General features: G+C 49.4%; 3 protein-coding genes across 3 annotated transcripts in view; 2 read left to right on the forward strand and 1 right to left on the reverse strand.

Moving 5' to 3' along the window:
- The first annotated feature begins 225 nt into the window (after positions 1 to 225).
- LOC122379293 (proteasome subunit beta type-6-like) lies at positions 226 to 9347 on the forward strand. Its single transcript, XM_043361348.1, has 7 exons — positions 226 to 251; positions 284 to 312; positions 2513 to 2597; positions 3451 to 3518; positions 3771 to 4032; positions 6626 to 6770; positions 8939 to 9347. The coding sequence occupies exons 3-7, from the start codon at positions 2517 to 2519 to the stop codon at positions 9058 to 9060; spliced, it is 678 nt and encodes a 225-aa protein (XP_043217283.1). The 5' UTR covers positions 226 to 251; positions 284 to 312; positions 2513 to 2516; the 3' UTR covers positions 9061 to 9347.
- On the reverse strand, positions 9293 to 11892 carry LOC122379292 (ubiA prenyltransferase domain-containing protein 1 homolog). Its single transcript, XM_043361347.1, has 3 exons — positions 11854 to 11892; positions 11360 to 11550; positions 9293 to 10679 (listed from the first exon to the last, which is right to left on the reverse strand). The coding sequence occupies exons 2-3, from the start codon at positions 11528 to 11530 to the stop codon at positions 9870 to 9872; spliced, it is 981 nt and encodes a 326-aa protein (XP_043217282.1). The 5' UTR covers positions 11531 to 11550; positions 11854 to 11892; the 3' UTR covers positions 9293 to 9869.
- Positions 11893 to 12190: 298 nt separating this feature from the next.
- Positions 12191 to 13565, forward strand: part of LOC122379294 (vacuole membrane protein 1-like) — a 29554-nt gene continuing 28179 nt past the window's right edge. The window contains exon 1 of the mRNA XM_043361351.1: positions 12191 to 12283. The gene's annotated coding sequence lies outside the window, so the exon portion shown is untranslated. The remainder of the gene's footprint in view (positions 12284 to 13565) is intronic.

Here is a 13565-nt window from a genome sequence, read left to right on the forward strand (position 1 = left end):
ATAAGTGATAAGTCGAGCGGCGTATTGATCTAATCATACATTTGAACTAATAGAAAATAAGCTATTACGAAATTATCTATCATCTTTATTACAATATCTTAATGACATCACTTCGCATAAATCCACTAACTAAAGTTTAGTATAAATTGCCTGTGGCGTCTATCAATTCCCTCCGGTGTCATTGCTACAATTTTGGCGCGTCTGCTTCGTAAACTTACCAAAAATATTTGGGACTGGAGGTGATCGTGTATTTGAACGTAAATTGTTGGTAAATTGGCAATAAATTGGTAGGATCTTGGAATTCAAATAAAGGTAAGTGAATTGAAATAAATTGAATAGCACATATGTCCAGCTAGCATGACAACAAATCATTCGAACCATTTTGGACTGGGAGGAATCAGGACAGGGACAGACGGAAACAAAAAATCAACATTTCAATTTTCATTTCAATTTCATTTCAATTTAATGCAATTGCATTCAATTCATTGCATGATTTGTGTTTCATGCTAAGAGGCCGATGAAACCTAGCTGCAACTGAATGTTGCTGGTTTTTGTGAAAATATTTTCATTTTTTGTGATTGTTTATTTGCTAATGCATTGTGATTTGAGAATTGAGATTGAGAAGATCTAATGCATTCTTTTTCTTCTGTAACATATTTCTCTCATTTACATGCCATAAATGCCTTAATTTTGACTGGATTTGAGTTAATTAAGGTTTTGGTAGTGGAGACATTCCTAAAACATTTATGAAGCTGTTAAATTAATGTGATGATGTACCTAGTTGTTTTGGTCGGTATTGGGTTATCAGTAAAGCTGGTGTCACCTGCGGCATATCTATCCTAACCTAACTAACCTAACCTAACCTACACCTACAACCTACAAACTAGGCTGGAGAAATACATTTTATGCTGAATTTATGTCCAGCATAGTGGCGGGATTGCGCCAACAATTTCAGCGCACGTCCGGCATTGCTTTGCATGTGTCAAATTTAGTGCATGACGGCTGCTGATTTTTTTTTTTGCGCAGGGCGGCCTCATTCTGATTTTTTGCGCGGATGGCAGTCACCAACTTTTTTGGCATGCTGGTTAATCTAGCAGCGGATTCGTCCTGCGGGCGGCTCTGCAGAGGGTTCAGGGCGAGAGCCCCCTGCCCTGGCGCCAATACGGCCCCTGGTCGTCGCGTGCTCAGACTTTTGAGCCGCCCCGAGTCTATTTAGCGGAGGAGCGTCCGCCCGGATGAGGCCTCCACCCAGGGCGCGGAGAAAAGACCTTGTTGTACATCGCCGAGCGTCGTGAAGTAATCCTGCAATGGCTTTCTGACTCCTGCCCACTGCAGGTTTCGGGTGAATGGGAGCGCGGACGGCCTGGCAAAACGAGCGGCCGCCCTGCCCTCGAAACGCCCGCTCGCTGACCCGGCGGTTTATTGTGCGGCCTCGCGTCAATGGCGTTACAACTGGCCCGAGTCACTATTCGAGCAACTCTTCGGGAGCACGCTGCAGCTCGCCATCCTCTGAGAGGACCGAGAGGAAGCCGTTTCGGTACAGCAGACGAGGGCCGGGGCTACTGGGGCAGATCGCTCCAGCACCTGCACCGGATCGGCCGTCTGCCCTCCGCGGTGTGTCAGCAGTGCCCGGACAAGCAATGCCCCGCGGTGCTCTGCGCCTTGTGCCGAGAAGAGGCTGATGGCCTGGCAGCAGTGCTGTTCCATTGCCCGGCCTTCGCTGGCGCCTACCAGTCTCGAACACACCCCTCCGCCGGTTTTTGTGTCCCTGGAAATTCTGGCATGTGCCTTGTTTCACGGCACGACGCTACAGTGCGCTACGCGTATTGTGGAATTGGGTTTCCATGGAAGCATCAACTAATTCGAACGCTCAACCCCGGAACGCTCTGTCTTGTAGATATAGCCTTGTTCGGTAGATGTGCAAATGTGCTTTATGTAGAAAGAAGTGGCTTGATTTTTGCGCAAATAGACACCCAACTTTCGGCGCAAATCATGCAGAAATTTCAGCGCAAAATCGCTTGCGCCGAATGTCAACGCATGAGGGTCTTTATGGCGCGGGCGTAGTGTGTGCGAGTGTTTTCCAGTCTGGCCTACAAACCTATAACCTACCTGCTAGCAATCTACAACCTACCAGCCTACAACCCAAAACCTAAAACTGCAACCCACAACCCCACAACCTACAACCTGTCTTGCAGTTTCTGTTGACAGTGATGCCAGCTTTACCAATACTGGCGTTAGTACCTATGCAAAAAGTCTTCTAGCAGGGCTGTTGTTCAAACTTTAAAGTCATTATGAGACACATGACTTCAAGTAAATTAAATCATAAAATAGATAAAATTTGAGATAATTGATAAAACTTATGTTTTAATGTATCAGTGTAATATCACCTATTGATTTTCTTTCGATGTTCTATTGTGGCTATTAGCAAGAAAAAAGAGTTGAAATGTGCTGTTACTTTTTATAATCAACCTATGTAAGATATTGTTATTGATTATTTTTATCCCTGCTTCAGGACAATGATGGAAACTGTGCAGCAAGTTACTCCGAGCTATGCTGCTCCTCTGCCTGAGTGGCTTTCAGCTGAGCACGACATGGGAGTAAGTATAACATTAGCCACTCATTTTGTAAATGTGTACGAAATGATTAATATTCAAGACTTAGGTAATCTTGTTAGGCTTGCATTTCATTGTGTGTACATTTGAGGCATTTTATTTTCATGAACAATGGAACATGTAGATGTGTTGCCTTTTTTATCAAGTGAAAGCTGAAACTAGCAAACAAGTAACAAAGCAACTGACAGATAAGTATGAATGTTAATTCAGCTGGTCTGTGACAATGACATCCATTCCAAAAGTGAGAACATCAAAGTCTCTACTAAGGGGATTGAAAGGTTTTTAGTTTGAGGCCAACAATGGGGCTCAGCACAGCTTAACCCTTGTAATGGAGTTCATCATAACTGTCAATGGAACAAGCAGAGGGTGTGCTGAAGCCATCTTACCATTACGGAAAGTGGGGGCATTTGTGCTAGCATGGTTGGGAAAATTAATGATAATAAATGCCAAACTGATCTTTATGTAACTCTGACCAGTTAGTGTAAGTCATGCTCTACACTCCAAAGCTTATTTGTCAGTGATGTGTGTGGGGGCCAGAGCAGTGCAGTTATGCAGCTACCTGCCATGCAATGGCAGCTCAGCTCAGCTCAGGTTTAGCACAGTTTTTTTTTGATAAGGTCAATTTGCTAAATATCCTTATCATTTATGAAAACTAGAATGCCTCTGTGGTTGAACAACCCGATTCTGTTCTTATTTGTCTACAGTACTGAAGATGTAATTGGTTTAGGACACTCTGACAGTTGTCCCCAGAAGATGATCACGTTTGCCATTTGTCTGCTGTTACGCTGTATGCTGAGTTTCACTCTGTACTGATGGAGGTTTCTTTCACTGTCTGCAGACCACCCTGGTGGCCGCCGAGTTTCCGGGCGGAGTGGTGATTGGCGCCGACTCGCGGACATCCACCGGGTGAGAGAGGGGTGCGGCCTGGGGATGGGGAGGCAGGGGAAAGAGAGACTGGCACCCGACTGGGTGAACATATGACGCTGAGTGACGCTGGGGAGGGCCCGTGTCACTCGGTTAAGCTGGTGTAACCCGGTGCTAGGACAAGGGAACAGAACATCATTGGATGAAAGTGAGGGTAGCCCATAAACGTGCGGAACGTGTGTTGGGTCGTGAATTCAAATCACGCTCTCAGCTAACGCTCCTCGCTCTCCCCAGCACGTACGTGGCCAACCGTGTGTCCAACAAGATCACGCGTATCACCGACTCGGTGTACTGTTGCCGCTCGGGCTCCGCGGCCGACACCCAGGCACTGGCCGACATCGTCAGCTACCGGATGGCCATGCACGAGATCGAGATGGGCCGGCCGGCGGCCGTCCGTACCGTGGCCAACACGTTCCGCGAGATGTGCTACCAGTACAGGGATGACCTGATGGCGGGCATTCTGTGTGCCGGGTACGACCGGACCCACGGCGGACAGGTGAGGGTGGGCCATACTGATGGAGGGAGAGCTAGATGGGGAGGGCCGATGGTTAGGAAAGACTAAGAGGGATATTACAGTCAGATGCATGCTGTCGGATGTGAATCACCTTTTCACTTTTAACTAAAATCTATATTACTATACTCTGTTCCGTTTCAAGTTTGCAGCCGAAGTGCCCTGCTGAAAGCAGTGCGTGATTTCTGTATATACAGCTCTTACATTTTAAGACGCAAATTCTTGAGCGGAGGAGCGATATGCCGAAGAAACTCCAACTGCAAGCTTGATATGGAACAGACTATATTTGAGGAGGGTGCGTCTGTCCGTTACCGAGGTCCCGACTTGGTGGTGCTTTGCGTGGACTACAGGCCAGACCGTTGCACCTAGCCCGGTGAAATTTGCACAACTTATAGATCAAGGATGCGCGACGTGCCTTTGAGGGGTCTGGGCTCGATCGGGTCGATAGGGAGCGCGTGGCGCGTGCTCAAAAAGTGCAAATTCGCGTCATAGACTTTACATGTATAAATCGGCGTGCGAAATCGGGCGAAAACGGCTAATTTTGGCCGACACGGGTCCAGTCCCCGTGCAATATCTTGGTGACCAGGGGTCCGACCGGCACGGGGAAAACAGCATCGTGTACATAATTGAACGGGCTATTGAATGGTGTGAATGCAGGGGATAGCACGCGCCACGTGCACCGGAGAGGGCACTTTTATTTGAAAAATTGCGGTTTTTGAGGGATTTTGGAAGTAAATTTATTTTTAGGTGACCGTTAAAGGTAGTGTACCGCCTTTGAAAGATTTCCCATTTTATTTTTCCTGGGATAAGAAGCTTCTGTTTTTACCTAATATCGCAAAAAAAATCAAAAATGGGCCAGGAATAGTGCCTTTTTCGCCTAAAACTTTATCGGTTTTTAGATATGTATAACAACTGTAGTGGGCTCACCTGCAAACAGGCGTCGGCAACAATCGCGAATGCGGCGCACTTGTGACAATAAGCAAAGGTCATTTTAGTGTTACGACCATACGACGTACGGGAATGAGTTATCAGCTGTCTAATCGTAGACAACACAATATTGAGCCTTAAACTGTAAGCCCGTATTGGTATTGTTTCTTTTATTTGGCTGTCGAACATTATTTATGGTTTGAAATATGATTTTATGTAAAATAATTGATATGAAAAAGCCGTCTCATAAGTTATGACCCCATTTCACCACACGCAAGTGGCAGAAATGACAATGATCAGCTGACGCATTTTTCTTGGCCGAAGTCAGAGCGCGCAGCCCGACGCACCACCACTGCACCACAAAGTATGAGCAGAAGCCGCGCCCAAAGCCAGGGCCCCGGTAACGTGAGGTAGCCGAGTCGGGGCAGCGTGCGCTGACCCAAGCCGGGGCCGCAGCTTTGGGCGCGGTCTACCGCATCCCCGCGGGCAGCCCCGGGCTATCACATGACACCGGGAGGACGCGCGGCTCCGGCTTGGGTCAGCGCACGCTGCCCTGACTCGGCTACCTCACGTTACCGGGGCCCTGGCTTTGGGCGTGGTCTACCGCACCACCTAACAGGCGTGTTCGAAACTGCAGGAGCTGATGATGAACGGGTTTATCGAAACTTGATTGGATGAGCATATCGGTAATAGCGATTTCAGTGTGTGCATTTATTGTTCATAGTGGTGTGAAATGTGGTTGGGGTACGACCGATAACCCGTCGGGGCGAATTTCGCACTGGGGTACTCAAAATTTGAAGAATTTAAGACGTTTCCATGAGTTTTGAAGGTATGGAGAAGTTCTAAAAATCCGGTTCTCCTTATCTGGGCCATTAACTCCATACGGTCCAGGAAAGCTGGCACACTACCTTTAAACGGAGCGAGTTGAAACAACACCTGTTGACAAGAGAAATGTACCGCCTCTCATGGGAAAATTGTGAATAGCTAATTGATCGACGACAAGGTGGTATAAATCGCTGGAGAAAATGGTTTTTGTCGATGATGTGCCGCTTTATTAATTACACGGGTTTTGCTGCATAACCTGATACGTTTCGCAATTGAAACTGGTACCGTTTGAAAGAGCATTCAATTTCGTCCAAGATACACCCAAAATTTTTGCATGACAAGCAACAATATTCTAAAAAAAAATGCAAATGTTTCAAACCACTACATAGTCATTTTTACCGAAATTCATCGATGGTCCTCAAAAGACTTCACGTCAGTTTTCGAATCATTCTAAAGTAGAACGCATGATAATACGACACGGGCACCTCGATGCGATGTATCTTTTTTGTTTTATTACAAAATGCTTGGCCGTCAAAAAGCAATCGAACGAAATGGATACCAACCAAATTGACACAGACCAACCCAATACCCACGAGTAACAAATAACCCATCCTCGCGTTGCGGAGCACGCGGGTAACCCTAGTACGTCCTATTCGTCGTAGAGTTAATCGCATGAATATTAGCAAGCCATATTTGTTCGTTTTTTTTCAGGTTTATGTTGCCCTGTGTCAGGCGTCAGCTGAGTGACCTAACCATTCAGTGCATCTCACCCTATCTTATTCAGTTTCTTTTTACCTATAAGGCTCTGACCATCACCTCTTCCCAGATCTACTCGCTACCGATCGGCGGTATGATGGTACGACAGAAGGTTGCCTCGGGCGGCAGCGGCTCCACCTACATCTACGGCTACCTCGACAGCAACTACAAGCCCGACTTCACCGCCGAACAGTGTGTCGACTTCATTAGGAAAGGTACGCGACGGCTTGCAGTCATGTGCAGACGAACTGTTGGACCTGACATTCAATATCCTACGGCATCCTACGGCAATACTTATGCTTTCTCAAAAGTGCTGATATGTGGCAGGCAGATCTGGTGAACCCATGAACGAGCAAATGTGGCGTTAAAAGTGACCATTTGAAGGTAACCACTCCAGATGAACCGTTTTCCTCCAGACAAGCCTCCGCTCACCGCTGTTAATAACACTGCAAGGCGCAAGCCCATTCATCTCACAACTTCGTAGTTGGGCTGCAGGTGGCAGGGATATTTACATCATGCTGTCCGACTGGCTGCTCTAACGGTTCACTAATGCTCCATCTCCATCCAATGCAGCCAGTAACCACTACTTGCCTGTTCTTTCGGGTCAGGTTTGGATCGGTCAGCTGCCATCTGACCCAGGCCATGATTACTGCTCCTAGTTACTCAGTCAGTCCAATAGAGCCGCTGTATATCCCCCGGCCCCGCCGGTCAGTCTGTCTCTGACGCCACCTGTAACGGTGGACGCTGCTGACGTCCGTACGGCAGCGCCGCTAATCACTCTGTCCGCAGCAGACGGACGTCGACCTGTGCCGACCCCCTGTTGACCCTGCGCCGGCCGTCGGTACCGCCTGCTCGTGATACATGGTTCGGGACTGGGGAGACAGCGGCAGACACAGGGACGGCGGTGGTGACCTCGGTCTATTAGGACGTTGGACTGCCAGTCAGAGACAGGGGGTGTTTGTACACAACAAGCAGCTAAACGTGTACGGCCCTCCAGCAAAAGAGTGGTTGGTTAGCCTATGTGTTTTTGGTGTAATAACTTTAAATGACAGACACTCCTGCAAAATGACTCAATAGAAATGAGAAGAGGGTTCGTGCACACATTTCGGCAGTGGTTTTCAACAGCCATTAGAACTATTCATCAATGCAGATCGATTGTGATGTTGGCAACCAACCACTTAATGCCTCGAGGGCCGTATGTATAAATCTACAACATATGAATCTACATACGGAGAGAGGAACACTGCGTTGGGCAAATAACGCCCCCGTCTCTGATTCCCTACTCACCGCTGCCGTCTGCACACATCACTGCGTTAACTAGAGACAGAGCAGACATCTCGGTATCACTAATTACCTCTCCTCCCCTCTCTCTCCATGCCACTCTCCGCTCTCTCTCCCATGCCACCGGCACGGTTCGGCGACCCCGCGGGCGGCGGATATGGGTCGCTCCCGACCCAGTCACCTGGGCTACGGCGAAAATGCCGTCTTCGTTCATGCATGTGCGACGCGCCGAGGCGGGGGGAGGGCGCCGGATGTAATTTGCGCCGGTGACAGGTCGGGACAGGGAGCCGGCAGTGGCAGGGATGGGGCGTGGGTTGATGGTGTTTGGGTTTTAGAGCGCGTGGACTATGTAGGTCATAGGCACTAGGCAGCGGACGGGGGGGGAGGGGTACACCCATTCACTGCCCATACTTAATTGAAGGTGTTCCGCCGCTACCGGTGTAGGTCATCGGAAACGAGAGGCACTGCCGCTGGTGTGTGACAATTGTATTTAGTAAGGTAGTGACGGATTGATCCTGTATATTCACATTCTACTGATCACGAATATTTCGGGACTAGATCTCCTGTGTTTCAGTGTTATCGATTTCCACGTATTTAGTGTGTGAAATGTTGTCTGACATCTCCTCTAAGTGATGGCTTACTGTCTGATCCCGTTCCAGCAATATGCCCAGTGACGTGACTCGACCTATGCAGATAGCCTCCATATTGCAGTGACCCGTCCTCCCAGCTCCCCATGTTTCGGTATCGATCATTCCTCTCATTCAGTTTCTCGCCTACTGTTTTGAAGTGATATTGAGTCTACCTACGTCCTACATCATGTTTTTTGCATTGTGAATTATGGCCTGTCCTCCCTCCCCGATGTTTATCACTGTGGTATGGTAGCTGTCTGTTTCAACGTCAGTCATGTTGTCTGATCTCTCGTCACCCGTGCCAATTTAGCGTCGCTCTCTGTGTCTTGACTCAACCTCGTGTCCTCCGACAAGTGACCTGACGGCTGACACCTCCGTTCCCCTCTCCATGTTACAGTTGTTCCCTGTGATCTAACATCCCTTCCCTCGTGTTCGAACAGTTGACCTGATATCCCTCCCCTCCCCTGTTCCAGGCGTGTCCCTGGCCATCCACCGTGACGGCTCCTCGGGCGGCGTCTGCCGAGTGGCCATCATCACTGCCAACGGCGTGGAGCGACGCACCTTCACCGGCGACCAGCTGTTTGTGCCGCAGTGAGCGGCGGGCAGTGACGCACCGGCGGCGCACAGTAGCGCACCGGTGGCGTACAGTGACGTGCCGGCGGCGTACAGTGACGCACTGACGGCGATCAGCGGCACACCGGCGGCGGTCAGCTGTTGAGCCCGGGCACTGAATAGAGGGCGCCAACTGCGGTTTTTCCATCAGCCCGACGTGCGTGCGCCGAAATGTGGGGGTCCTCCAGATATGGGATTTGATCAACACGTGATGCTGCGTTTCACTCTGTATGTTCTCTCTGTTGGTAACAAACAATAAATACGCGACACACGGCGCTGAGTATTAGACCGCTTCCTGCGGTTTAAAGGGTGAAAAAACGATGGCGCGCGCACTAAAGCGTGAGAGTAATGATGTTCCATGACACAGCGCGAGTTTCAGAACGACATACAACCGTTCACAGGAAGCATTTAGTTTAGAGACCCGCCACAGGCTGGCTTACCACAGTTCACTATAAACATAAAAACACCGAAAAAATAACAGACGCATAACAAGTAACAACGCCTCTCCGTATACAGCAATAGGCAAGATATACTGTCGCAGTAATGGCCACGAGAATCATATAAGGTGGTATCTTCCCACTCTTTCTCAGGCTTCTCCGATCGCCCGGGGTCGACCACAGCCCATCCGTCTCCAAAAGATGGTCATCGAACAGAACGGCCACGGGGTGTCGCTCAGGGCCGTCAAGAAACCTGTCACCTGATCATGATGGCTAGCAATGCGCCACCTACCCAACCGCATAAGCGGCTGAGCTACATATGCTTCTCCTGTGCTGCGGCCCGTCCGTCCGCTCGTCACGCCCTCTGCGGTGTCAGGTAGGGCAGAGTGTTCGCATCAGACATCAGCACAGCCAACACCAGACACAGGCCCAGGTAGGCGTTCAGCTTGGCCGTGTTCTTGGGCGTGTCCTGCATACTGACCGTGCGGAACTCGCGCTCGATTTTGAAGGCGGTGGGCATGGTGACACAGGGCAGCAGCAGCCACGAGGAGTAGTTAACACCGTGAACAATGCAGAGCACGTACGGCGTGAATAGTAGCAGCGCGTACAGGAGGCGCGACGCCGTGTAGCCAATGGTGATGGCCAGGGTGACGATGCCGGCCGCCTTGTCAGCTTGCAGATCGCGTGTGTTGTTGCTGTGAAGGATGGCCTCGGTGTTGAGCGCTAGCGGCACGGCGTACAACATTGCCGGCCACTGGACATAACCCGTCTGCGCCAGGAACGAGAACAACACACTGATCGGACCGAATATCACCAGAATCAGGATATCTCCCAGGCCGAGATACTTCAGTCCCGGTCCGCCTGTGTAGAGGAACGAGCTGGACAGGCCGCCGAAGAACACAAACGCGAGGTGCTCCATTCGCGCCGCTGAGACGACGGTAAGCAGACTGAACCCGAGGCATCCAACGAGATACAGCAGCACGCCCAGCGTGTTCAGCTCATCCTTGGTGAGCAGGTGATCCACCAGCACACGGTCGTCGCTCCGGGACACGTCCACGCCCTTGACGAAGTCGTAGAGCGTGTTGACCACGTTGCCGGCGGCGTGCACGGCGATAGCGGTGACGGCAGTGAGGAACACACCGACCAGGTTCAGCTCTCCAGATACCTGACAGGGAGAAAGAGAAGAGGCAAGCCAGGAGGGGATGTTAGACAAATGAGTACAAAAGCTGGCCATAAAAGATGTCTGGAGAGCAGGGAAGGGCAGGAAAAGCAAGTAGGCTCACATGCTTGAGAATAAAGTAGGTAAAGGTGATGTGTAACAAAACAAGTAGGTACATGTGAATTGTGATTGGTTCCCCAGAAACCCATGGTGTGTGCGTGAGAGAGAGAGAGAGAGAGAGAGAGAGAGAGAGAGAGAGAGAGAGAGAGAGAGAGAGAGAGAGAGAGAGAGAGAGAGGAGAGGAGAGAGACAGAGAGACAGACAGAGAGAAAGAGAGACAGAGAGACAGGCAGGGCAGGGCAGGGCAGACAGACAGACAGAGACAGTAAGACAGAGAGACAGAGACAGAGACAGAGAGAGAGACAGAGAGAGAGAGAGAGAGAGAGAGACAGAGACAGAGACAGAGACAGAGACAGAGACAGTAAGACAGAGAGATGGAGAGAGCCTGGGAGGCATGATTCAAACTTTGGCATAATTATCTTTAGGTACTGACCAAGTGAAAAGTGTTGTGCCCAGGATTGATATAAATTTCCTGAGACTGTTTCAACATTAATGCATAGGTAGAGGGTAGGGTAGCAAGTGAAACTTCAAATTAACACATTCTATACTATCACCAGTCAGCATACCTTATAAGCTAGTGCACAGCCCAAAAGAACTGGCATGAGTGATGCTGAGAAGGACCACGGTCGCAAGGCCAGCAGGTACGAAGACAGCTTCATCAACGGCTCTGTGAAGCTGGCTCGCCTCTTTGGCTGGAGCTGCTGCCCATCTTGGCCCTCCTGCATATCAGAGCTCATTTGTTGCTATAATATGTGTCCTGAAAAGAAACTGATGATCAAGTGAGCATATGGGGATCAGACCTAGACAAATACTAAAATCTAAAATTGGCATCAAAGTTGAAGTCCAAGTTTAAATTGAAGTGGAATCAGAATAGAACAAGATAGGCATCCCATCTGTGGCAAATAACATCCAAAAACTGGTGCAGGTGAAGGAAAAACATGTGAGACAGTTCATAAGCACATTGATAATTCATAATTAATCTATCATCACAAATATCTCAGAAAAACACAGCACCAAGAAGGCTATAGAACTCCCACAGAACACCCAAGAGAACACCCACCACAAGTTGTTGCTGTGAAGCCTGAAGCACAAGTAACACAAGATTAGTTGTGAAACATGCCAAAATTACTTTGCAGAACGCACGCCAAGTAAAGCATTTGGCAGCTTTGTAAAAAAGATGTGGTATCAATTTATCGTAGGCAAATGTGAAGCTAGAGATATAACCGACGCAGCCACGTACCCCGCGTTCGATGTCTCCCGGACGGCGAAGATTCTACGCCGTCCGGCCAATCACGTTCCACAACCGCAGCCGAGCCCCCGCTGACCTTGGACGGGATTGGCCGGACGACGTAGAATCTTCGTCGTCCAAGAGACATCGAACGCGGGGGTAATGTTATGAATCAAATTCTCGCAAGTAACGGTGTGTCGGCGGGATCGCATATTTGTTTGCTGCTTGAAGTATATTTTTCAGGAGAATATCCGCGTTAGAGGTAAGTCAACATCTTATGAATATATGGTAATACACCGAGTGCCTTCGGTTGCTGTGAGACATGAGTCACGAGTCGGAGTGACTGAAGAATGTCAAATCAAATGAAATGTGCATGCCAATTCAGTAGGCGGAACTATGGTCAAGCGTACCCATTTTCGGGAACGCATTTTCGTTCCCATGTTTGGGAACGATAAACCCAAATATGGGAACGCCATGTAGGCATTATTTAAAACAAGAAAAAGAACTGTTAAATGACGTCCAAAAAATATAAAACGATCGTTAACCGCCTGATAGTTGTCTCAATATTGTTGGGAAAGAGTTTGATATTGTAAGGCCCATCGTAGTTTCAAATCGTTCCCCTATTTCTAAGGCAGTCCATCACCCGGGCCGCGAGCCCAAATTTGGGAACGCTCTCGTACACTGGCGCTGCAAGCGTTCCTTATTATGGTGTGAGAAATATCGTTTCCATCTGCTCTGAGCGGCTAATCGGCGACACTCATTATTTCCAGCGACGGAAAGCGCCCCGTCAGTCGGCCCGGAGGCCAAGGCCGACCAACCGGCGGCGGCTCGCTCGGTTCCTATCTCGCTGACCTCCACCGTTCGCCCACAGCAAAAACACTCGGCGAGGGTTAGGTCAGATAATGGGTTGACGACACACCAAGGGCAAACGACTGTCGGAGAGGTATAAAACGGGCGCCAGACGCAGCAGCGACACACTCACACAGTCCACACCACACTCAACAACATCCACTCTCCAACACTCCACTCAACATGCACAAGTAAGTACCTACGTAAGAATGACTCAGACCAGACGGTCTGCCCCAGCCAGCTCTCTTGGAGCTGTGCTGTGGGGACAAGGTGACGTGACGTCTTCTAGGAAGTCCGTTTAACTTGCCGAACTATTCGGTATATGGTTGAACTGTTTGTTTTGTCTTTCGGCTACCCATTCGGTTATCTCTTTCGCCCTTGTTTTTTGGTGACCGTTGACCGCCGTTGTCCGGTCTCACTGCGCTGTTTGTGTTTCAGCCTGCCCGCCATCATGACGCTGACCAGGGAGCCGATTGGCTCGGCTTGGCGGCAGCAGGCTGTTCTTTCGGCACTCTTCCGGCCTCTACAATATCGGCATACTCGAGTGCGATAGGAACTCGAGTGGGACTGATTTTCGGTCTTCTTTCGACACTTCCGTATTCTTCGATATCAGCCCGTGCTAATGCAACGGCTATTCGTGCAGGACTGATTTTCGGCCTTGTCTCGTTTAATGACTCGATCGCTTCCTTTTGACA

Source organism: Amphibalanus amphitrite, unplaced genomic scaffold (genome assembly GCF_019059575.1).
Source record: "Amphibalanus amphitrite isolate SeventyFive unplaced genomic scaffold, NRLGWU_Aamphi_draft 000075F_arrow, whole genome shotgun sequence".
Classification (NCBI taxonomy): Eukaryota; Metazoa; Arthropoda; class Thecostraca; order Balanomorpha; family Balanidae; genus Amphibalanus; species Amphibalanus amphitrite.